At 44.0% G+C, this 25,504-nt stretch overlaps 1 protein-coding gene and 1 long non-coding RNA gene across 3 annotated transcripts; one reads left to right on the top strand and one right to left on the bottom strand.

The window, feature by feature from the left end:
• Positions 1-140: 140 nt before the first annotated feature.
• On the bottom strand, positions 141-25,504 carry LOC139175286 (uncharacterized). 2 transcript variants are annotated; one of them, XR_011560501.1, is made up of 6 exons: positions 25,340-25,504; positions 23,097-23,172; positions 14,197-14,323; positions 12,314-12,738; positions 9,635-9,746; positions 141-1,923 (listed from the first exon to the last, which is right to left on the bottom strand). It is a non-coding gene; the product is annotated as an uncharacterized lncRNA (long non-coding RNA). The 2 variants fall into 2 exon arrangements; XR_011560502.1 differs by having other exon boundaries at positions 23,093-23,172; positions 25,340-25,485.
• Positions 6,928-12,632, top strand: LOC139175285 (neuronal acetylcholine receptor subunit alpha-7-like). Its single transcript, XM_070766302.1, has 9 exons — positions 6,928-7,107; positions 7,845-7,889; positions 8,000-8,109; positions 8,340-8,419; positions 8,831-8,998; positions 9,582-9,776; positions 10,338-10,424; positions 10,708-10,817; positions 12,008-12,632. The coding sequence occupies exons 1-9, from the start codon at positions 6,928-6,930 to the stop codon at positions 12,524-12,526; spliced, it is 1,494 nt and encodes a 497-aa protein (XP_070622403.1). The 3' UTR covers positions 12,527-12,632.

Genomic DNA, 25,504 nt, shown 5'->3' with positions numbered 1-25,504 from the left:
GGGGTTTTTTTGTTTTTCCTTTTTGTTTTTTTATGTAGTGTCACCCTGGTGTGTGTTATGTTTTTTGGTGTTTTTTTTTGTTTTTCCTTTTTGTTTTTTTATGTAGTGTCACCCTGGTGTGTGTTGTTTTTTGGGGTTTTTTTGTTTTTCCTTTTTGTTTTTTTATGTTGTGTCACCCTGGTATATTAAGGGGCCATCACAGCTCCTTTTTGCCTCTAGGCCCAACCCATATATTATATTTATATATATATAAATATAATTTTTTTTTTCCATATTGAGGCTGTTACGTCCGAGGGGCTAATAAACAGTTTCTGTTCTTTCCAACACCGGAGCTCACGCTGAGGCCCAAAACACAATTTGAACCGTGTTTTTTTAAAATAAAATAAAAAATAAATGAAAATTTTGCAAAAATAAAAACGCAGTAGGAAAGAAAAAAATCCCCCACAATTGAAAACTGTTTAAAATTCAAAGTAGATGTTGCAATCGTCTCACAAGGCACTGGAGTTTTGCTCTGCACCTGCAAATATATATGTGTGTGTGTGTGTGTTAAATGTTTTTTTTAGTGTATATATATACATATATACACACACACACACCCAGCTAAAAAGCCCCCCCCTCCTTGCTAATTTCATTGCTTGGGAGCGAGGGCTGGTTAGCCAGTTGCTAACCACAAATTATGTCCAGCGGAGACCATTGAGCCTAGTGGTTACATCATTTGAAGAACATGGTTTTTCAGCATCGGGCAAAACTAAAGGTGGCCCCCACTTACCTTAAAGAAAAAAAAGTCAATTTTCACGGGTGGGACAATGGAGTAATGGTAACCGTGTGCCCTCGATGCTTCCGGTTGCACTAAAAACCACGCAAAGATCCTTCTGGGTGTTTGGTCAGCGCTTAGGATGGTGCTTGGAAAGGCCCACCTCCTTGAGGACTAGCCCCTTGCTTTATCCCGAAGCCACCAGCAAGAACGAGAAAAAGCGGACATCCTAATTTCTAAGCGCCAATCGGGCAGCCCGGAATACAAATTTGGCCGCGTTTAAAATTTAAATTTAGTAGATTTTAAATAATTTAAATTTAGGGAAGCAATATACCTTGGCGATACATTGCCTCCCTGGTTCTTAACCAAGGATTTGGGGAAAGGTGGCTTAGGGATGCTGGTCTGACGTATAAACCATCAGGATGGGAGGGTGTCCCAAGGGAGTTGTGTAGGTGTGTTTGTGGGGAAGGACCCACAACTCTCAGCTGGGTAACAAAACTGCTTGCAAAGAGTTTTGTTTCCTGCATCAAAACCTGCGTTTTGGTTTCGAGTTGCAAAAGTGACCCCCGTTTCTAGGCAAATTGCGCACGTGTCCATTACCCCTTTTCTCAATTGGGATGCAACAATTTAAAAAAAAAAAAAGACCCCAGCATTTTGTTGCAAAGTGTTTTTTCCCACCCACCGCTGGTTTGCTCTTTTATAAAAATATATTTTTGATTCTTTTCTGTTACAGGATTGTGAGTTTGTTTCAAACGTCCCCGTCTGTTATCCAAAGATTATATAGGTTGAAAAAAAAATAAAGGTTTCCATGTCCCTCAATTTTTTTTTTAAAATATCCTTGGTTCGGGTCAATATATATATATATAAATAAATATATTTATATTTATATATATATATATATATTTAAGCTCTGGGTTTCCTGGTGCTTTCCGTGTGTGTGTGTGTCTCTCACTGTTTTAATTTATTTGACAGACTTCTAATTGTAATGTTTTCACTGCATACTCCTCGGCGTTTCTTTTCCGTTTGCGATTTTTTTAGGATGTGAAGAAGGAATATCCTTGCGAAGGAGGACGAAAGGGCTCGGAGAACATTTTTGGGGGGGCGGGAGGGCGGGTTGGGGGTGGGAGGGCAGGACGCAGGGCATTCTTCATCTTTAGAGCGAAGCTCCTCTGAAACAACAACAACAAAAAGTTTGGTAAGAATCAATTAGTACAACTAATTGTAACATATTCTTTTAAATAAATTGATTTATTCGATGAAATGGGCCCCGTCTTCATTTAGTTCACTTGTTTTTTTTAAACAGGTAATTTCAGGTTTATAATCATTCTTGCAAATTCAATAATATATCGAACAAAAACTTACTATAGTTTAAAATAACAATGCTAGCAATTCAATCAGGTAAGAAGCAGTTAGAAGAATCTACTTAAGATCTTTAAAACAGTATACAGTGGTTGGTTATTTAAAAAGATAAAGTAATATTAAGTCATAAAAATAGAAAGAAAACCAACAAGTTGTCAGTAGAGGGCTTTTAAAAATCTGTTTAGGTTAAAATATTCTGCCCCCTTCCCATTTAGTTCACTTTTGATGTATATGTGTGTGTATGTATGTATGTATTTCTCTATACAGCGTTCCCTCGATTTTCGTGGGTTCAAACTTCGCGAAAAGTCTATACCACGGTTTTTCAAAAATATTAATTAAAAAATACTTCATGGTTTTCCCCCCTTATACCACGTTTTTTTCCACCCGATGATGTCATATGTCATTGCCAAACTTTTGTTTGCCTTTAATAAATATTTTTAAAAATAAACTTTAATAAATAAACAGGGTGAGTAATCTAAATGGTTGCTAAGGGAGTGGGAAATTGCAATTTAGGGGTTTAAAGTGTTAAGGGAAGGCTTGTGATACTGTTCATAGCCAAAAATAGTGTATTTACTTCCACATCTCTACTTTGCGGAAATTCGACTTTCACGGGCGGTCTCGGAACGCATCATCTTTCATCTATCTTCATTATATCCATCCATATCATCTAATCTCTCATCTGTCTGTGTCTCTCTCTATAGTCAATATATCATCTATCATCCACCCACCCATCTATATCTCTGTCTGTCTAATTACCTACCTAATTTGTCTTTCTTTCTTTATTTATGGGATTTGTATGCTGCCCCTCTGCGCAGACTCGGGGCGGCTAACAACAGCAATAAAACAGTATATAACAAAATCCAATACTAAAAACAGTTAAAAACCCATTATATTAAAACCAATCATACATACAGACATACCATGCATAGAATTGTAAAGGCCTAGGGGGAAGTGTATTTCAGTTCCCCCATCTATCTCTTATTATCTATCTACCTACCTATATCATTTATCTCTGTCTCTATCTAATTTTGATATCTATCATCCACCTATCTATATATCTGTCTACCTATATCATTTATATGTCTTTGCTTCTCTGTATCTAGTCTCTATCTGTCTATCTTTTATCTATCTCTGTCTGTCTGTTGTCTCTATGTCGGTCTGCCTGTATCTATCATCCATCTGTGTCTACCTACCTACTTACCTATATCTGTGTCTATATCTAATCTCTGTCTGTCTACCTGTCTGTCTATCTATCTATCCATCTATCTATCTATCTATCTATCATCTATCTATCTCTCCACATATCTATTGTATTTACATTTCTATCTATTCACTCATTTGTCTATCATCTATCTCAGCTCTCTATTTATTTATTTATCTATCTCTCAATCCATCCATCCATCATCTATGTATGTATGTATGTATGTATGTTTGTATGTATATATGTCTGTCTGTCTATCTATCTATCTATCTATCTATCTATCTATCTATCTATCTATCTATCTATCTATCTTCCATCTACATCTGTCTCTACCTATCTCTGTATCTGACTATATCTAGCCTGCCTGTCATCCATCTATCTATATCTACCTACCTACCTACATTTATCTCTGTGTCTGTCTATATCTAGTCTCTATGTCTCTATCATCTCATCTGTCTATCGTATCTATGAAGGTAGGCAGACAGATCTGTCTGTCGGTCTCTCTCTCTTTCTTACACACACACACACACACACACACACACACTGTTGTGCAAATTTGCTCAAGCAGCTGTGAGGTTTCAAGTTTCGGGGCCAGAACAGCAAGCCTGGATGAATTTCCATTAAATGGGATTTTTGCCTGCTGGACATTCCCCCCGCCCTTGTGTCCAGACTCTACTTCCGACGGATGCTTTCACGCCCGTGGGGGATCCTTATGCCACGCAGGGTAGGGGGGGGGGAAACCAAGGAAGCCCAAATGTCCCCTCCAGCAACTGCAGCTGTGACTGAAAACCAGGGCTCGGTTTGGAAAACTCTTAAACCACAGCGGTGGAAGCAGCCGGGGGAAAATCCCAGGGGGAATCTGCAAATTCATCCTTTTTTATAAAAAAAATGAATTTTGGAACTTCTTCCATTGAGTTGGATTTGGCATAAAATGGAGAGAGAGAAAGAGACAGGAGAGAGAAAGAGGGGAGGGAAGAGAAGAGAGAAGAAAGGAGAGTGAGAGATAGAGGAAAGGAGAGAAGAGAGAAGGAGAGAAGAAAAAGAGATGAAAAAGGAGAAAGGAAAAGTGAGAAGAGAGGAGGAGAGGAAAGGGGAGAGAAAGGGGAGAAGAAAGAAGAGGGGTGGGTTAGCAAGGCGCCTGCATGACCCCAGCATCTTCATTCCAGGTGGCCTTCTAATTCCAGAGGGGCTAGACTGGATGACCTCTGGGGCTCTGCTGGGCTTGGAGGAGCTTCCTGCTGGGACCACAGCGTGGTTGGTCCTTCCCAGCCGCCGCCTCCTCCTCCTCCAGGCTGGCTGGCTGCAGCCTCTCCATCTTGGCTGCTTGTGGAGCCTCCGGGCCCCTTCTACCCAAACCCACCCACCCCTTTTTCTCATTCCTGGGGGGGAGTGTTCCTTGGAAATGGGGAGGGGGGGTCTTCCGAAGAGAGTGGAGAGAGAGAGAGAGAGAGAGAGAAAGGCTTCAGGCCCCCCTGTAAAAGGGACGGAGGATGGCCGGAGTGCAGGTTCTCCCTCCCCTCCTTTTCTTTCTTTCCGTCCTTCTTTCCTTCCTTCCTTCCCTCCCTCCCTCTCTCCTAAATGAAGCCCTGGTTTGCTGTCTTTGCTAAGCTGCAAAACGTCTCTTCTTTCTTCTCCTGCGGATTCTAGCAAAAAGCAGGAAGGGAGGAGGAAAGATTCCGGGGAATTTAAATCCTTTTTTTTCCCCTTCCCCCCCAAACCGACATGAATACAGAATTTTCTGCTCACCTCCTCGTCTTCGCCTCCTTCTTCCTTCTCTTCCCAGGTAAGGCCCTTCCTTCCTTCCTTCCTTTCTTTTCTTCCTCCCTCCTCCATTCTTGTTTTCCTTCCTTCCCTCTTGTTCTTCCTTCTTTCCTTCCTTTATTCTTTCCTTTCTTCCGCCTTCCTATCCTTCCTTCATTCTTATTTTCCTTCCTTCCTTCCCTTCTTCCCCCTATGAATTTTCAATGTGATGAAAACCGAAGGTTCCTTCCTTCCTTCCCTCTTGTTCTTCTCCCTTCCTTCATCTTTTATTCTTTCCTTCTTTCCTTTCTCCCTCCCTCCTACCTTTCCTCCATTCCTGTTTTCCTTCCTTCCTCTTCTTCCCCTTCCTTCCTTCCTCTCTCCCTCTCCGTCCACCCACCTGTCCTGTCCACGGTCTCCCGGCATAGGAGCAGGTGGGTGGCCTCCAAAGGCTTTGAGGTGGGAGCTTTGGGAAAGGGGGGGTTGATACTGATACACACACACACCCACACAACCTTATGAATTTGGACCTCTGCTTTGAAGGCTGCCTGGTTTTCAGAGACGTCAAAGGAAGGGAAAAAATTCTGGTCCAGCTTGAAAATGGGCTTTGCTGGCTGTTCTGCAGAACAACCATCTCATTGGTGTGTGTGTTTGTGTCTCTCTCGGTTTGTGTGTTTGTATATGTGTTCTATTTTGCCACACTCTGCCTGTTGGTGCGTTTGTGTGTGTGGTGTGTTTTGCTTTGCGGGCACGAAAGACGACACAACCATCTTTAGTGCCGGCGGAGTGCAATTTTTTTTTGCATGTTGCGTTGCCGCTTTGCTGAATGGGGAAGGATGGTGGGGGGGGGCTGGAGACTTCCCCCAAGAGGGGGGGCACCTTCTCCTCACCCCCCCTTTTCCTCGCCTCTTCCATTCGAGATCAGATTTGCAGTAGCAGAGTTGTGGAGCCATGGGAGTTTTCGGACTCTCCTGCGCTGCCATTTGCATGGGGTGGGGGGCAAATCTTTGGGTTGGGGGGATTTAAAATCTGGGGGCAGAAGCTTTAGGGTGGAAAGATCAGGTTGGGTAAGAGGCAGGGGATTATGGGTAACAGCATCAGGGCCTGAAGAGAGTCTTGAAAAATCCCAGGAACGGATCACACAATGTATGATAATAATGCTGGAAGGGACCTTGGAGGTCTTCTAGCCCACCCCCTGCTCAAGTAGGAGACCCAAACCATCTCACAATGGCTGTCCAGTCTCTTCTTGAAAACCTGCAGTGTTGGAGCGCCCACAGCTTCTAGTGGCAAGCTGTCCCGCTGGTTAATTTGTCCTCACGGTCAGGAAATTCCTCCTTAATTCCAGGTTGCTTCTCTGTGTCCAGTTCTGGAGACCTCACTTACAAAAAGTGATGGATCAAATGGAACGGTTCCAAAGACGGGCTACAAAAAGGGTGAAAGGTCTTACGCATAAAATGTATCAGGAAAGACTCCATGGACTCCACCTGTCTCGTCTGGAGGACAGAAGGGAAAGGGGGGACACGATTGAAGCATTTAAATATGTGAAAGGGTTAAATATTGTCCAGGAGGGAAGTGTTTTCAATAGGAAAGTGAACCCAAGAACAAGGGGACACAATTTGAGGTCAGTTGGGGGAAAGATCAGAAGCGATGTGAGAAAATATTATTTGACTGAAAGAGGAGTAGATGCTTGGAACAAATTTCCAGCAGACGTGGTTGGGAAATCCACAGGAACTGAATGTAAATATGCCTGGGATAAACATAGATCCATCCTAAGATAAAATACAGGAAATAGTATAAGGGCAGACGAAGTCTTTTTCTGCCGTCAATCTTCTGCGTTTCTATGAAAAAAAATCTCCCTGAATTCTGGATCTTGATGTTCTCCTCAACATTCATGCCCAACTCTTGGTTTGAAGACTCTGAAGGAGGCCTCCACCAGCGCCAACTTCTGAAGGACCTGATGGAAGACTACATTCCCCTGGAGAGACCTGTCGGCAATGATACCCAAGCCATCACTGTCCACTTCACCCTCAGCCTTATGCAGATCATGGATCTGGTAAGTCCTGGAGATGAACGCCAAACATGGACACCTCTTTGGTGGCTCCACCTACGTCCTGAGCAGCTGATTCTGAGCATTGAGAGACGGGTGTGGGTTGGTATCCTAGGCCAGGGTATTTGGCACCCGAGTCTGATGTGGGATTAGAGGCTGAAAGCCAACTGTTGCACCTCCAGAGGTGCCCATGAGTAACTCAGAAGGGGAAGAGCTTCTTCTCGACGCCAGAGTATGCAGAAGTGTCAGAAGGCAGAAGTGGCTGAACAGGAAAAGGCCTTTGTGTGGATAGATCTATAGAACACTTGGTCACGCCTTTCGGCTATATAAGGGCAAGCCTCGTGACAGCAAGTGTGGAAGTCAACTTCAATTGTGAGAGACGGCTGAATCAAATCTACTTTTGGACTGTTTGTGGGAAATACAGATTAAGAAAAGCAAATCTTGATTCCCGGGCTTCCTGCCAATTCAGAGTGAATCATAGTTAAGTAGAGGAAAACTATTTTGGAGTTGACTTTATGCCCGAGACTTTAATGAATAGCCGAGATTGCAACGGACAGATTCCTTGCTTGATCTAATAATTGATCTGGCCAGACAGAACAGGTTATAACTTTAAATCGGTCGTACGTTGAGGATTTGCCTTATTTTTAAACAAAATTGCCTGTGGCTAAGATGGATTTTTCAATTTTTAAAGAGTGTGTGGCTTTTTAAGAAACCTTATTTTTATTTTCCTGTTGCCTGCACAGGATGAGAAGAACCAAGTCCTCATCACCAACGTCTGGCTGCAGATGGTACGTTTTAAATATCTACCTCTATGGCTATAATTGAAGGAGGATAAAAGGGAAAGGGCACCCCAAAATTAGGCGCCTTGCAAAACACGGTCTGTTTTTCTTTTTTTAAGTACTGGTACGATCACTATTTGCGATGGAACGAATCTGAATATCCTGGAGTGAAAACGTTACGTTTCTCAGCCGAGCAGGTGTGGAAACCTGACATTCTTCTGTACAACAGGTAAGGCAGGGCTACAAAAATCGAGGGTGGGGGGACGACTTGGGGGGTCCCTGGAGGTAATACAAAACCAGTTAAGAAAAATCTCGCGGAAGGGAAAAAGCCGGCGGCAGTTGTGAAAACCTCTTGGCCGGTTTTGAAATAATTCTTTTTAGTTAAAATATTTAAATTTCTTGTTGGGGGTTTCTTTTTAGTTAAAGAGTTTTAATTCTTCTCTAATTTTTTTTTCTTAGTGCCAATGAGGAATTCGACTCTACACTCCACACTCACGTCTTGGTCAACTCCAGCGGTTACTGCCAGTGGCTGCCTCCAGGTGAGATGGGAAGGATGCAAAAATAAGACCTGCTTTTCTGGTTCATAAAAAAAAGGAAGGAAGGAAGGAAGGAACCTTTAAGAAGGAAAGGAGGGAGGGAGGAATCTTTAAGAAGGAAGGAAAGAAGGAAGGAAAGAAGGAAGGAAAGGAAGGAACCTTTAAGAAGGAAGGAAGGAAGGAAGGAAGGAAGGAAGGAAGGAAGGAAGGAAGGAAGGAAGGAAGGAAGGAAGGAATAAAATTGTTCGACTACTCCAATATATATTGCGTAGGGTTCAAATTGCCGAGCAGGATGGCTGTCTTATTTTACACGCAGGCTCCCGTGTTGGCTGTCTTTCAAAAATACATTTAAATTTTAGAAAAGGCGTTGGAGTTTGGGAGAGTCCCACTTTTCTTCCTCCCCTTCCGCTCCAGGGATCTTGAAAAGCACCTGTCGAATCGACGTCCGTTGGTTCCCCTTCGACACCCAAAAATGCGACCTCAAATTCGGGTCCTGGACTCACGACGGCTGGCTGCTCGACCTCCGTATGCTGGAGAGCGACACGTCGGGCTACATCTCCAACGGCGAGTGGGACCTTGTGGGTAAGAATGAAGCCGACGTTCCTAATCCTGAGGTCCCCTTTGGCATTGCTAGGACCATAGTTCCCTCTAAGCTGAGCAGTGAGCCATCGCTCACTTAAAAATCATCATCAACTCAGAGTTTTCCAAACCTGCCCAGAAGCCGAGGGAAAGAGTGAGAGGGAAGGAGAGAGAGAGAGGAAGAGAGAGAAACAGATAGAAAAAAGAGAGGAAGGAAAAGAGAAAGAAAAAGAATGGGAGTAAGGAAGAGAGAAAGAAAATCAAAATCTAGTTTGAAACTAGCTCAACTATTTAAGTGGCATTTTGATATTGATAGAGTTGCCCTATTATGAGCTCAGTGTTATAGACACACAGGACAGTATTTTATTTTGAAATTCTCTCAGTCAAAACAGGGTGGGTTTTTTATTTGTTTGTTTGTTTGTTTATTTATTATTTCTGTGACGCCCAGCCCCGAAGGGACTGCCGCTCAGACACTATACTTTTCCGCCCCCCCCCAAAAAAAAAATTAGAGGGAACACTGGCTAGGACCCTGGAGGAGGGGGACTCTTTCCCTTTGACTCTTCCTCTCCATCCTTCCATCCTGCAGGGGTCCCTGGCAGTGAAAACCGGGTTTTCTACGACTGTTGTCGGGAGCCTTACCTTGATGTCACCTTCGTGGTCGTTATGCGTCGACGGACGTTGTACTACGCCCTGAACATGCTAGTTCCTTGCTTGCTGCTCTCGGCTGTGACATTTTTGGTCTTCCTCTTGCCTGCTGATTCAGGGGAGAAGATTTCTTTGGGTAAAAACTGTTGGGCCCAAGGAGGCGGCGAGGTTGTCATGCGCAGTTGGGCGAGGGGGAGCAAGAGTTTGACCAATGGACGAAATTTTCAAATTCTGTAGAGCGAGGACGCTGATAGTCCTATGACAAAAGTGTGAGCTCTGGCCCTTTTATGACTTGTGGACTTCAACTCCCAGAATTCCCGAGCCGTCATGGCCAAACACTGCTGGCCGAGGAATTCTGGGAGTTGAAGTCCAGAAGTCTTAAAGTCACTCAGTTTGGAGACCAAACATGGCCAGCTGAGGAATTCTGGGAGTTGAAGTCCACAAGTCATAAAAGGGCCATAATTAATTCCTCACCCTTGGTCTACAAGGGCACACAAACAAAAAATCCCTTTCCTTGTGCGCTGAAAACTGGTCTAACAGATTTGGAGGTCTAAAAAACTCTCCCCATTTTGCAGACTGGGAAGACTGGGGCTGAGGTAGGCGGGGCTGACCCAGGGGTCCTTCTTCTAGGAAGGCTCCATGGGACACCCCCCCATCCCCTACCACTAACCTTTCGGGGTCTCCCTTTTCTTTCCAGGCATCACTGTGCTGCTGTCGCTTACTGTCTTTATGTTGCTGGTGGCCGAAATAATGCCAGCCACCTCCGATTCGGTGCCACTAATAGGTGAGACTGGAAAAGGGGAATCCAATTTCAAACAAGAGTAACTCCCCCTCCTGTCCTTTCGCCCTCTCCCAATTCCGGGGTGCACCTGCGTCACCTCCAGTTTGTGTGGGTTTTTAAAGGGTGTGTTGATCAAAGGCTTAAATTTGTTTTAATGACCCATTTCTACAAGAATGCGGAATGCCCTCTGTGCATAGGATAGGATTAAAACCTAATCAAAGATGTACACTGAAAAGCCCAGGTGAGATGACTCCGGGATTTCTCCAATCTGCTTCTCTCTTTGCAGGGCAATATTTTGCCTCCACCATGGGCATGGTGGGTCTCTCAGTAATGACCACTGTCTTTGTCCTCCAGTACCACCACCACGACCCCGAGGGAGGCTCCATGCCAAGATGGGTGAGTGCCGCCTCCTGTTTCAGATTTGGGTGGGTGGGTTCCTACAATGGGAACCCTGAATCTGAGTTTACCATCCCTTGTCCCCCCACCCACAAACCTGTCACGTTGCCCACTCAGATTGTGCCAGCATGGGAAGTCCTCCTTCCGCTTCCGCCCAGGTCGGTGGATATAGGATGTCCTTGAACTCCTCTAAAGCATACTTTGTGGCTGCATCTTCTCCCTCCTGGAAATCCCCCCACCCAAGTTCCAATCCACATCAGGCCTTCTGCAGATAGTGTGGCAAGCTGTTGATTTATCCCCAACTTCTACACTGGATTGACCGTTATCCCTGTTCTCGCCATCAATCAGAAGCTTCCTTGAAAACATTTCAGGCTAAAAATATGAACTTTCCACAACTTTCTGCCAACCAACCATTTCTGCCGCCTGCTGGGGAATGGGGGGTGGTCTCCCTTTGGGAATCTCGCCCCTGGGCTGCCATAAGGTGGCACTTTTGAAATCACTGGAGATGATGCACTTTCATTAACTTGAACGGCAGATTCTTTGTCCTGACTGGCTCTTTTATTATTTTTATAATTCTCTGGTTTGGGTGTGTTAAAAATAAAATAAAATAAAAACAGTAGCTTCGTATTCTTATAGGAGAATTTGGGGGCTTCCCTCAAAATGTGGCACAGCCCAGAGCAGTGTTGGGCACTTTAAGAGGGGAAGACTTCAACACCCAGAATTCCTTAGCCAGCATGCTTAAGTGGAGAGGACTCCAACTCCCAGAAATCCCTAGCCAGCATGCTTAAGTGGAGAGGACTCCAACTCCCAGAATCCCCCAGCCAGCATGCTTTAAAAGGAATGGACTCCAAGTCCCAGAATCCCACCAGCATGCTTTAAGAGGGGAGGACTTCAACTCCCAGAATCCCCAGCCAGTATGCTTAAGTGGAGAGGACTCCAACTCTCAGAATCCCCAGCCAGCATGCTTTAAAAGGAGTGGACTCCAAGTCCCAGAATTCCCCAGCCAGCCTACTTTAATAGAGGAGGACTCCAACTCCCAGAATCCCCCAGCCAGCATGGTTTATGACATGCTGGCCGGGGAATTCTGGGAATTGAAGTCCACAAGTCTCCCCTTTCTTTGCTCCGTTCCAAGACAGACTCCTGAAAAGTTGGGGGTCCCCTTCTCTCATCCAGTGGTTTCTTCCACGCAGGTCCAGGTCCTGGTGCTGAACTGGGGTGCTTGGCTCTTGAGGATGCGCCAACCGGGAGAAGAACCCCAGCGGCGCCCCCCGTGCACCCCCAGCTTGCTGAGCTGCAGCTCAGACAACAGTGACGGAGCGAGCAGCAGCCCGCCCACCCGTCCGGCTGGGCCCATCGCCAACGGCCACCTGGTCTACGCGGGGATCCCCATCGCTGCCGTGGCTCCTGCCCCCTTCCCCACCACCAAGCCCCCTGACATACCCCGTCCCTTCCTCTTCTCCCCGGAGCCTCCGTCCTCCATCCCTGAGGACCCCCACCTGAGTTCCATCCTGAAGGAGCTGAGATACGTCGCTCAACGCTTCCGCAGCCGAGATGCGTCTCGGGCCGCCTGCAACCAGTGGAAATTTGCCGGCGCCGTCATCGACCGACTCTGCCTGGTCCTCTTCGCCCTCTTCCACATCGTTTGTTCCATCGCTATCCTCATGGCGGCTCCCAACTTCGCAGAGGCCATCACCAAGGACTTCCTCTGATGGTCGTCCTTGAAAATGTCGAGAAGGATCAAACCCCGGCAGGAGGAGGACGGAGCGGCTGGCTTTGCTTAGGAACAACAGTAGGGCAAAAGAGACCAGGATGATGCCCAGATGTTCTTCATAAGACAGGAAGGTTATAACTTTGGGGATACATTGGACTTTGTCCTCATTGGGATATTTATCATCGGGACACTGGGTGCATTTTTCAGTATCTGAAAAATAAAAAGCAATATTTCTTTAATACAGTGATACCTCATCTTACAAACGCCTCGTCATACAAACTTTTCGAGATACAAGCCTGGGGTTTAAGATTTTTTTGCCTCTTCTTACAAACTATTTTCACCTTACAAACCCACCACTGCAGGTGGTATGCTCCGCCTCCAGACTTCCGTTGCCAGCGAAGCGCCCGTTTTTGTGCTGCTGGGATTCCCCTGAGGCTCCCCTCCATGGGAAACCCCACCTCCGGACTTCGCGCTTGGGATTCCTCTGCAGCATCGCAAAAACACAGAAGTCCGGAGGTGGGGCTTCCCATGGAGGGGAACCTCACCTCAGGGAAATCCCAGCAGCGCAAAAACGGGTGCTTCAGCTGGCAAAAGGGGTGAGTTTTGGGCTTGCACGCATTAATTGCTTTTCTATTGATTCCTATGGGAAACATTGTTTCGTCTTACAAACTTTTCACCTTAAGAACCTTGTCCCGGAACCAATTAAGTTTGTAAGACAAGGTATCACTGTATTTTATTTTTTTACATTACAAGAAATACATTTTTTGGACAACACCTAATTCCAGGGACATTTTCCAAGACGTATTTCTAAACAATTCCATTAAAAAGAACTAAGAAGAATATTTTTTAAAAAAATCTAGCTAGGTATATGCAGTTGAGGGGAGTAAAGTCTCTTCCCAGCCCTCCTTCAAAGTCTTTTTGATCTACAGTGATCCCCCGGGTATCGCGCTCCCGATCATTGCGAACGGGCTAAATCGCGATTTTTCAACCCGGAAGTCAAAACACCATCTGCGCATGCGCGCCCTTTTTTTCTATGGGCACGCATGCGTAGATAGCGCCGGGCAGATCAGCTGCTGGGCGGCTTCCCTGGGTCTTCCCCCTCTTGCTGGCGGGAGGGCGAAGCCCCCCCCAGCACCCGCTCCCCGCCGTTCGCCCGGCTCGCCCGCCCGCCCTTCGCCCGGCCACCCGCCGTTCGCTCGCTGCTCGCCCGGCCACCCGGGTTCGTTTGGCTTCGGGACATGCCGGCGGCGACGTTTTAAAACAGCCGCGCGGCTTCCCAACTGAGTCCTGAAGTTCGCCTTTGACTTCGGGACTCAGTTGGAAAGCCGCGCGGCTGTTTTAAAACGTCGCCGCCGGCATGTCCCGAAGCCAAACGAACCCGGGTGGCCGGGCGAAGGGCGGGCGGGCGAGCAGCGAGGAGTTTGCGTGGGCAGTGGTGTTTTTACTTCCGCAGAGCTACTTCGCGCAAAACCGATCATTGCGAGGGGTCCTGGAACGGAACCCTCGCAATGATCGGGGGATCACTGTACTTCCTTTTAGATAAGAAATTGTGCAGGTTGAAAAAACCCCTAGGTTTGCTCCAATCTGCCTTTTAACTTGCACTTTCATGATAATGTTCTGGATGGATCCAGTTCCACCAAACCTCCCATTTTCCTCAGTGTCACCCACCTTCCTGAGTGGAGAAGGTCCCCTCCGGACAAGGAACGCAGTCATAACAGCAACCTGGCTCTCCTTCTCAAGCCCTCTTGACCAATCCAGGACGACAACTTTCCACACATCTGGACTCAGGCAGAGACTGAGCAGAAAAAAGAGAACGTGTTAGGAAATATGTTAGGACTCTCCATCCATGGAAAGTGGAGGTAGACAAGTAGCCTCTGGTCTTCAATGAGATAAACATGAAATCTCTGATTTCTTCTAAACAGATGCAGGAGGTATAACAACGGGCAGATTCTTCATTTAATTCCTCCCTTTTGCTTTTGGAATTTAACATTACAATAAAGTACTTTTCTACTTAATAAAGTATGGAGGATGAAATTGCAGAAAAAAAATTAAGTATGATGATATATTCATATTAAAACTGAGAATAAAGTTTACTGTAAAAGATTTAGTAAAGTTTTATTTCATTCAGTTTTTTTAATGTAGAATAAAACTGTGATAAAGAAAGAAACCTCTGTCTTAACCAAGAATTGTAATCAAGATCTTAATAAACTACTAATAAAAGATGTTTTAATGTTTCAATCATGTCCCCCCTTTTACTGGAGGACAGAAGGAAAAGGGGGGACATGATCGAAACATTTAAATATGTGAAAGGGTTCAATAAGGTTCAGGAGGGAAGTGTTTTTAATAGGAAAGTGAACACAAGAACAAGGGGACACAATCTGAAGTTAGTTGGGGGAAAGATCAAAAGCAACGTGAGAAAATATTATTCCACTGAAAGAGTAGTAGATCTTTGGAACAAACTTCCAGCAGACGTGGTTGGTAAATCCACCGTAACTGAATTTAAACATGCCTGGGATAAACATGGATCCATCCTAAGATAAAACACAGGAAATAGTATAAGGGCAGACTAGATGGACCAGGAGGTCTTTTTCTGCCGTCAGTCTTCTATGTTTCTATGTTTCTATGAAACAGGTTTCCAAATAGAAAAAAAAATTAAATATTTAGGAATTTGGTTTACGGCAAGGTACTCTTCACTAAAAGAACTAAATTATATGAAACTACTAAATAAAACAAAAGAAGACTTAGAAAAATGGACAAACTTAAATTTATCCTTAATGGGAAGGATTAACACCATAAAGTCTAATATACTTCCAAGGTGGCTCTATCTCTTCCAAACAGCACCAATACAATTAAACAAATTGTTCTTTACTAAAATAAATGAAATAATTTCTAAATTTATCTGGTGCAAGAATAAACATGAAAGCCTTACAAGATCTAAGAACAAGAGGAGGATTTGGTTTGCCCAACTTAGAAATATACCACCAAGCCACTAAATTACTATGGATTAAAGAATGGGTCAACCTTGAAAATCCTAGAATTTTAACACTAGAAGGTCACGATATAAATGAAGGTTGGCATGCACATTTATGGGGAAATGAACATTCAAAACACTCACATTTTAAACAACATCAAATTCAGAATACATTGTTGAAATACTGGCAAAAGGTCAGGAAAAAACATTATAACGAAATACCCAGATGGCTATCTACTCTGAAAAGCTAAAGAATCAATTCTCAACAAATGAACCAGCAAACATGTGGAAAACTCTCAAAAACATCACCTGTTACAGCAAACCACCTTCCCAAGCTGAAGGAGATCAGCAATTGGCAGATGACCTGAATGTGTTCTACTGCAGGTTTGAAAAGAAGCCTCAACCTCTTATGTGCACAACCTCCATCCCAGACACACCAACAACAGCCAAATCTTCTACAACTGAACCCATCCCATTGTGTTTACAACCCTTAGTGATCACAGAAAAGGAAGTGAAAGATCTATTTCTCAGACAGAAGCCTGAAAAAGCACCAGGCCCAGACAAGATAACTCCTTCTTGCTTAAAAGTCTGTGCTGACCAATTGGCCCCCATCTTCACCCAAATCTTCAACAAATCACTAGAGTTGTGCTATGTTCCTTCCTGCTTCAAACGCTCGACTATCATCCCAGTGCCGAAGAAGCCCTCCATCAAGGAACTGAATGACTACAGACCAGTTGCTCTAACATCTGTAGTTATGAAAACCTTTGAAAGGCTAGTGATGTTCCATTTGAAAGCCATCATGGATCCACTGTTAGGCCCCCTGCAATTTGCATACCGAGCAAATAGATCAACAGATGATGCTGTTAATATGGCTCTACACTACATCCTTCAACATCTTGAATCTCCAATGACCTACGCCAGGGTCCTCTTTGTGGACTTCAGTTCAGCATTCAATACCATCGTACCGGACATTTTCTTAACCAAACTAAATTATCTAGCGGTACCTGAACACACTTGTAAGTGGATCACAAGCTTCCTAACAGACAGGAAGCAGCAGGTGAAGCTAGGAAAAATCACATCAGATACATGTACAATTAGCACAGGTGCCCCCCAAGGCTGTGTACTCTCACCACTTCTCTTCTCTCTATACACTAATGACTGCATCTCATACGATCCATCTGTTAAACTACTGAAGTTTGCAGATGATACAACAGTGATTGGACTCATTCGAGACAATGATGAATCCGCATACAGACGGGAAGTTGAACAACTATCCTTGTGGTGTGACCAGAACAATCTAGAACTGAACACACTCAAAACCGTAGAAATGGTGGTAGACTTTAAGAGAAACCCTTCCACCCTTCCACCTCTCACAATACTAGACAACACAGTATCAACAGTAGAGACCTTCAAATTTCTAGGTTCTATCATATGTCAAGACCTAAAATGGTCACCTAACATCAAAAACATCATCAAAAAAGCACAACAAAGAATGTTCTTTCTGCGCCAGCTCAGGAAGCTCAAACTGCCCAAGGAGCTGCTGATACAGTTCTACAGAGGAATCACTGAGTCTGTCATCTGCACCTCTATAACTGTCTGGTTTGGTGCTGCAACCCAACAGGACCGACACAGACTTCAGAGGAGAATCAGAACTGCAGAAAAAACAATGGCTGCCAACCTGCCTTCCATTGAGGACCTGTAGACTGCACGAGTCAAAAAGAGGGCGGGGAAAATATTTACTGACCCCTCACATCCTGGACACAAATTGTTTCAACTCCTACCCTCAAAATGTCGCTACAGAGCACTGCACACCAAGACAACTAGACACAAGAACAGTTTTTTCCCGAACGCCATCACTCTACTAAACAAATAATTCCCTCAACACTGTCAGACTTTCTCCTAAATCTGCACTTCTATTCTACTAGTTTTTCTCATCATTCCTATCACCCATTTCCTCCCATGTTGACTGTATGACTGTAACTTGTTGCTTGTATCCTAAGATTTTTATTAATATTGCTTCTTCATTGCTTATTTGACCCCTATGAGAATCATTAAGTGTTGTACCACATGATTCTTGACAAATGCATATTTTATTTTATGTACGCTGAGAGCATATGCACCAAGACAAATTCCTTGTGTGTCCGATCACACTTGGCCAATAAAAATTCTATTCTATTCTATTCTATTAGAAGCCCAAATCCATCCAAATATAATTAGCCAAGAACAAATAATAACCTATGAAGCCCTCCTAAATACCAAAGGAAGTCTAAAAACTAGAGAAAGACTTAAAGAGGAAGGCATAGTAATAGATTGGCTGCCATATTACCAAATTCAAAGTACAGTGATCCCTCGAGTATCGCGAGGGTTACGTTCCAAGACCCCTCGCAATACTCGATTTTTCGCAATATAGTGGTGCGGAAGTAAAAACACCATCTGCGCATGTGCGCCCTTTTTTCCATGGCCGCGCATGCAGAGATGGTGTTTTTACTTCCACACCTGGGAAGACCCAGGGAAGGTTCCTTGTCCGCCTGCCGCTTTTCCGCCGCTTGTCCGCCCGCCGCTTTTCCATCCGCCGCTCGCCTGCCCGCCGCGGGGAAGACCCAGGGAAGGTTCCTTCGGCCGCCGAGCAGCTGATCTGCTCGGCAGCGCAGTAGCAGCGAGGAGCCGAAGATGGGGTTTCCCCGTTGCCCACGCAAAGGGGAAACCCCATCTTCGGCTCCTCGCTGCTACTGCGCTGCCGAGCAGATCAGCTGCTTGGCGGCCGAAGGAACCTTCCCTGGGTGCCGCCCACCGCTCGAGAGCAAGAGGGGGAGAGATAGAGAAAGAGAGAGAAGGAAAGAAAGAGATGAGAGAGGGAGGAAGAGAGTGTGAGAGAGGAAGAAGCAAGATAGAGAAAGAGAGAGAGAAAGAAAGATGAGAAAGGAAGGGAGTGACGTCATCGGGTGGAAAAATCGCGATATAGCGTTTCGCAAAGATCGAGATCGCGAAACTCGAGGGATCACTGTAGATACAAAAAGGACCTGGTGAAATTCGGAATATGTAAAAAACAAAATGAAATAGACAAAATATTGACAGGATCTGTCAAAAAATTCATAACCCAAATGTATAATTACCTACTAAATTATGAAAATATTGAAGAAATAGTTAAGCCTAATATGATAGCTTGGATGACCAACTTTGGCTATGCGATTCAACTAGAAGACTGGGAAAAACTGTGGTCAGTAAATTATAAGTTTCAAGTTTCAAGTTTTATTGGATTTATATGCCGCCCCTCTCCGAAAACTCGGGGCAGCTAACAACAATCATAAACAATGTACAATAAAATCCAATACTAAAAGCAAATTAAAACCCCTTAATATATAAAAACCAAACATACATACAAGCATACCATATATACAGTTGTAACGGCCTAGGGGGAGAAAAAGTCTTAATTCCCCCATGCCTGGCCGCAGAGGTGGGTTTTAAGTAGCTTACGAAAGGCAAGGAGGGTGGGGGCAATTCTGATATCTGGGGGGAGTTGGTTCCAGAGGGCCGGGGCCGCCACAGAGAAGGCTCTTCCCCTGGGTCCCGCCAAGTGGCATTGTTTAGTTGACGGGACCCGGAGAAGACCCACTCTGTGGGACCTAACTGGCCGCTGGGATTCGTGCGGCAGAAGGTGGTCCCTGAGGTAATCTGGTCAGGTGCCATGAAGGGCTTTATAGGTCATAACCAACACTTTGAATTGTGACCGGAAACTGATCAGCAACCAATGCAGACTGCGGAGTGTTGGAGTGATATGGGCATACTTAGAGAAGCCCATAATTGCTCTCGCAGCTGCATTCTGCACGATCTGAAGTTTCCGAACACTTTTCAAAGGTCGCCCCAGGTAGAGAGCGATGCCTTGACCACGGCTCCAGATTGGCTCTCACCACGCAAAGAATGTACATCATCTACAACCCGAGCCACCAATTTCTTCTACAATTTCTAAATCTTGCAATGTTTCAGGAGGCTGCAGCTAGGATGCCACTTTGGCCGAGATGCCTTTGCTCTGTTTTTAATCAGTGATGAAGTTTGCGCCATGAATTATAGCATGGTGTTCCCTTCCCACCGTGCCAAACTGTAGCTGGACCCAAATGAGATTTATGGCAGATTAATTATACCCCATCCCAAACGAGAGAAAACAGCTTTGCCAGTAACAAACACCCATAAATATTTTAATGCACAACCGTTGGACTGGGAACACGGCGACCTGGGTAGCAACCTCTTTGGCTAATGTCTGTCTCATCCCTCATCCCTTCACCTCCCCTGAATCCCCAAATAGTCTAGCCAGCCAGTAGTGACAAAAGATCCTGGACTTAGGTAAGGACAAGAAAATGCTCAGGTGTACTATATGTAGTACTTTGCTCAACAGGAGTAACTGTGAGAGGGATCTGGAGTCCTAGTGGACGACCATTGAAATAGGAGCCAGCCGTGTGCAGCAGCTGCCCAAAAAGCCAACACAGTTCGAAGCTGCGTCAACAGAGGGAAAGAATCGAGATCATGTGAAGTGTTGATACAACTTTACAAGGCCTTGGTAAGGCCGTGCATTCGGTTTTGGTCGCCACGGTGCAAAAAGGATGTCGAGACTCTAGAAAAAGTGCAGAGAAGAGCGACAAAGATGATTAGGGGACTGGAGGCTCCAACATAAGAAGAACTGGTTGCAGGAACTGGGTAGAAACATAGAAGGCTGACAGCAGAAAAAGACCTCATGGTCCATCCAGTCTGCCCTTATACTATTTCCTGTGTTTTATCTTAGGATGGATCTATGTTTATCCCAGGCATGTTTGAATTCAGTTATTGTGGATTTACCAACCACGTCTAGTGGAAGTTTGTTCCAAGCATCTACTACTCTTTCAGTGAAATAATATTTCCTCATGTTGGTTTTGATCTTTCCCCCAAATAACTTCAGATTGTGTCCCCTTGGTCTTGTGTTCACCTTATTTAACCCTTTAACATATTTAAATGTTTCAATCATGTCCCCCCTTTCCCTTCTGTCCTCCAGACTATACAGATTGAGTTCATGAAGTCTTTCCTGATCAGTTTTATGCTTAAGACCTTCCACCATTCTTGTAGCCCGTCTTTGGACCCGTTCAATTTTGTCAATGTCTTTTTGTAGGTGAGGTCTCCAGAACTGGACACAGTATTATTCCAAATGGGGTCTCACCAGCGCTCTATATAGTGGGATCACAATCTCCCTCTTCCTGCTTGTTATACCTCTAGCTATGCAGCCAAGCATCCTACTTGCTTTTCCTACTGCCCGACCACACTGCTGACCCATTCTGAGACTGTCAGAAATCACGACCCCTCAATCCTTTTCTTTTGAAGTATTTGCTAACACAGAACTGCCAATGCAATACTCAGATTGAGGATTCCTTTTCCCCAAGTGCATTATTTTACATTTGGAAACATTAAACTGCAGTTTTCATTGTTTTGACCATTTATCTAGTAAAGCTAAATCATTTACCATATTACAGACGCCTCCAGGAATATCAACCCTATTGCACACTTTAGAGTCATCGGCAAATAGGCAAACCTTCCCTACCAGACCTTCCCCTATGTCACTCACAAACATATTAAAAAGAATAGGACCCATAACAGACCCTTGTGGCACACCGCTTGTAACCTGTCTCTGCTCAGAATACTCGCCGTTAACAATAACTCTCTGATGTCTACGCTTCAGCCAGCTGCAAATCCATTGAACTATCCAGGGATTAAGTCCAATCTTCACTAATTTATCTATCAGCTCTTTATGTGGAACCGTATCAAAGGCTTTGCTGAAGTCCAGGTAGGCAATATCCATGGCACCACCTTCATCCAACACCTTTGTGACATAGTCAAAGGAATCAATGAGATTAGTTTGACATGATTTGCCTTCAATAAAGCCATGCTGATTTGGCTCCAATAAGTTATTGTTCTTTAGGTGCTGATTTATCCTCTTTTTGAGTAGAGTCTCCATCATTTTATCACTAGTTTAATAAAGAGAAGGACCAGGGGAGACATGATAGCAGTCTTCCAACATCTCAGGGATTGCCACAAAGAAGAAAGAGTCAAGCTATTCTCCAAAGCAGTTGTGGGTAGAACAAGAAACAATTGATTGAAACTAAATAAGGAGAGTAGCAACTTAGAACTAAGGACAAAATTCCTGACAGTGAGAACAATTAACCAATGGAACAGCTTGCCACCAGAATTTGTAGATGATCCATCACTAGAAGTTTTTAAGAAGGGACCAGACAGCCTCTTGCTTGAAATGGTATAGGCCATTTCTTTAGCAGGGGGTTGGACTAGAAGACCTCCAAGATCCCTTCAAACTCAAGGATTGAGTTTGAATTTGATGATCATAGTGTTGTCATCAGCCTGCGCCGCAGCCGGGCCAGGCTGGGATCTCGCGGATCTCGCGAGATCCCGGCAGAACAAGATGTCGGCTACGCGGGGGGGCGTGTCTACCCGGCACCGCCGCAAATCCTGCCAGCGGCAAGTCACCGGCTAGGCATTGCCAGAGCTAAATTATGCCAGGGAAAAAATATATAAAATCTATTATCAATTAATGGCCACATCAGCATTAAAAATGGCCATTGAGGTTTTATTACTATCATTCACATCAGACCAACAATGAAGAAATACAGAATGTCCCATCAAGGAACTGCCAAAGAAGCTAACAACACAAAATCTCCAAGACCACAAATCTTCTATGATTTCTAGACATCAACTCCCAGAATTCCTGTGACAATCATACTAGTTCAGGAATTCTGGGAGTTGAAGTCCAGATGTCATAGAAGAGCCAACCTTGCCTACCCCTGTCCAAGACCCTTTACACCAACATTGAAAGAAGCCACTAAAACCATAAATTGAGAGCCAACTGCACTCCCTTCCAGCACTGATGATGTTCCCTAGCTTCCTAACGAAACCTCTACAAGGAAGCCACTGAGCTCAGACACCACCAAGGACGCCTCATTTCAATGGTGAGCCACCAATATTATCCTCTGTCAATATACCTCGTATCCAATTGCATCGCTTTCGGTTTTAAGAAGTCTGGCTGGTACTGGCATTATTTCTAAGATGGGAGGGGGGTGATCCCAAAGGATTCCCTTCCGGTCTGAGTCTCACTGAGGGGTCCTCAGGCATTGGAGGAGGCTTTTAGCTGAGCGCTGTTGTCTCTTCCAGTGTGATTCGCCCTCACTGCTTACTCAGGGACTGAAAGGGCATCCCCAGAGACGGAACGCTAAAGTGCGCTCATCGCCACAGCTCGTAAGTTCTTGCAGGACCAGTGCGATTTTGCTGCTGCACCTGTGGAGGTAGGAGACACAGGTAAAACCAGCTTTAAAAAATCATGCACGGAGCCACAGGTAAAACCACGCTGAAACACAGGCGCAATTTTGCTACCTCCACAGGTTCAACAGCAAAATCGCGCTGGTCCTACAAGAACTTACGAGCCGCAGTGGCAAGTGCAACTTAGCCTTCCGGCTCGCTGCCATTGATACATTTTAATGTTGGGTTTTTTTAATAAACAACTTTGCCAAAGCAAGTAAACTTTAGCAAGGTGTAAACATTTTTGTAGCAACGTGTCGCAAACAGTACCTGCCTTCAATACACTGAAGAGTAAATGAAACCATCTGTCTGACTGTTGATGTCTTCTTCTTCGTCTATTGGATTCATGCCTTTGGGGGGGGAAAATAAATATCACCAAATAACCAAAAGATGTTCAGAAACTAGAATACTAATCCTGTAATTTTATGTGCTTTTAGCCCACAAGGGCATGGCTATAATTAACTGCGGCTTTACAGGGAAGCAAATTTTAATTCTCATTCACCTGTGGTGGTTTGGTCTTTTTACAAGGAGATGATTGAGATTACCTCAAGTTCCACCAAAATTCTATTCTAATAATTTGGCCAAACCTCAAGAATTGACTTAGTTCCTAGAAAATAAGATCAACTCCTGGACCTGAAGTAATATTAGTTAACTTTTGACCAGTTATTTGAAGTAGATACTTTCTGCATATTTTGCTTCTTTAACCCTGGTGTGCTGCTCAATAACACACCCTAATCTGCAAATTGTTCATTTTAGGTGTTTATATTTGGTCTTTTTGAAAGCTTTTTTCACTTGGAAACAACTCTGAACATTTCTGCACGGAATGAAAATTGAAATGAAAGAATTAATGCTTATTGGTGTAGTATTACTTCAGGTCCAGGAGCTGACTTTTCTCTCACTATATAAAGCTGAGTTGTTGTTTTTAAAAATATACTTTATTTGTAAATATAGGGGGGGAAAGGAAATAGGGAAAGGGTAGTGGAGAGTAGGAAGGAATATACAGAAAAGAAAAAAAGGGGGGTGGGGGGGATAGGGAAGGGAAATACGAAATCAAGCAGTTCAGGTAAGTAATACGATTATACATTGTAAGTTGTAGATTATAATACAAATGCCTAGGTAAAGTTAACAGGGCTTATAATACATGTAATTCTTGATGACAGTGTGGTATTTCTTAAACATTGTAAATAAACAGTAGATAAGCAATATCCTTGATATTATCAAGAATTTTCTTAGGTTTTAATAATAAACGTTACATCTCATGTTAATATATATTAGCTAATAACAAATTGATGAAAATATTTTCTAAATTTGAAGAGTGAAAAGAGATATTAAATTTACAGGAAAAAAAGGGTAGTGGAAAGAGGGGGGAAAAGAGGAAAATGAATAAAAGAAAAGAAAGAATGCAGAAAAGAAGAGAAAGATCTGCGTGTGACACAGACGTTTTCAGGGACGACTTTTTGTGGAAAAGTAATAGGAGTATATGCATAATGCAGTAAATGTATTTTATATGTAAAAGAAAAAAAAGAAAAGAAGAAAGTATATGTTAGTAGGTATTAGTAGTAATGTGTTATGTGATATGTATTGCATTAGTTTAAAAACGGATAAAAAGAGATATGGTATAAGTTTTGTTGCAAATTAATTAGTTTTTGGCGCTAAGTCTTTTAATTAATTTGAGTTTGGTTGGAACGTTCAAGAGTAAAACAGGATTAATGGTTTGATAAATTACTGGTTTTATAATATAAAAGTTTGATATTGTTTTTGTGAAACCCATTTGTACCAATTTTCCCATATTTCATAATATTCTGGGAAATTACCACAGGTGAACAAGCATTAAAATTAGCTTCAAGGCAAAATACAGAAGCCTCAGGATCTGCAGTTGCCCTTCATTTCTTGAAGAAAGTCATTTGTTGGGACCTGAGGAAATTTTAGCCAAAGCTCAAGTCCTTAAAAGAAGCAAAATATATAAGAAAACTAGTTGCCTGAAGGAACTACAGGCAAAAGTTAAGGAAAAATAGTCCAAGTCCAGGGGTTTGACCTTATTTTCTTGAAATAAAGCCAGTTCTTAAGGTAATTCTGAGATTATGTTAGTAAAATAGATGGAATATTAGGTCATCTCAGCCATGTCCTGTTAACCCAACCACCACAGGCAGAACAAAATCAGAAACAGAGAAATATAGATTGATGGCAGAAAAGACCTCGTGGTCCATCTACTCTGCCCTCATGCTACTTCCTGTATTTTCAAATTAAAATTAACAGTTTTAAAGGTAAAGGTAAAATTACCACAGGAGGTGACCTTGCTCTCAGAAATAAAGTGACATTTTAGTCAAGGCTCAAATCCTGAAATAATCGAGATATTCAGCTGTCCCGGGCATTTTACTCCTTAGAATACACCCCCGGGGTTAAAATTACTACAGGTGCTATCTAACACTAGGGGCTATTAAGCGGCTAAAGAACTCGTGCTCCCCTCCCCTCCCTATCCGGCAAGTTTTAAAAAGCCTGAGGGGAAAAAAGCCTTACCTCAAAAGCTCAAAAGGCCCTGCCCGGCCTCGAGCTCGAGGAGTTGGGCTGCGGAGGCGCCGGGGCGACTGTTTTTGGGGCTCTCCGGCGCCCCGCAGCATCGAACGAGAGACCCTCCAGCCGCAGACTCTGCTCCTTCGGGCAACGTGCTTCCTAATTTTCCAC

This window comes from Erythrolamprus reginae, chromosome 13, assembly GCF_031021105.1.
Source record: "Erythrolamprus reginae isolate rEryReg1 chromosome 13, rEryReg1.hap1, whole genome shotgun sequence".
NCBI classification, from domain to species: domain Eukaryota; kingdom Metazoa; phylum Chordata; class Lepidosauria; order Squamata; family Dipsadidae; genus Erythrolamprus; species Erythrolamprus reginae.
Note: the sequence above shows the minus strand (reverse complement) of the source record. Positions and strands in the feature narration are given on the sequence as shown.

What these genes read in the sequence shown, in the direction of transcription:
- LOC139175285 (XM_070766302.1), top strand. Translation starts at nt 6,928, where the DNA reads ATGTTCTCCTCAACATTCATGCCCAACTCTTGGTTTGAAGACTCTGAA. An exon ending in TTATGCAGATCATGGATCTG is followed by an intron (nt 7,108 to 7,844) that starts GTAAGTCCTGGA and finishes TTGCCTGCACAG; the next exon opens with GATGAGAAGAACCAAGTCCT. An exon ending in CGATTCGGTGCCACTAATAG is followed by an intron (nt 10,425 to 10,707) that starts GTGAGACTGGAA and finishes CTCTCTTTGCAG; the next exon opens with GGCAATATTTTGCCTCCACC.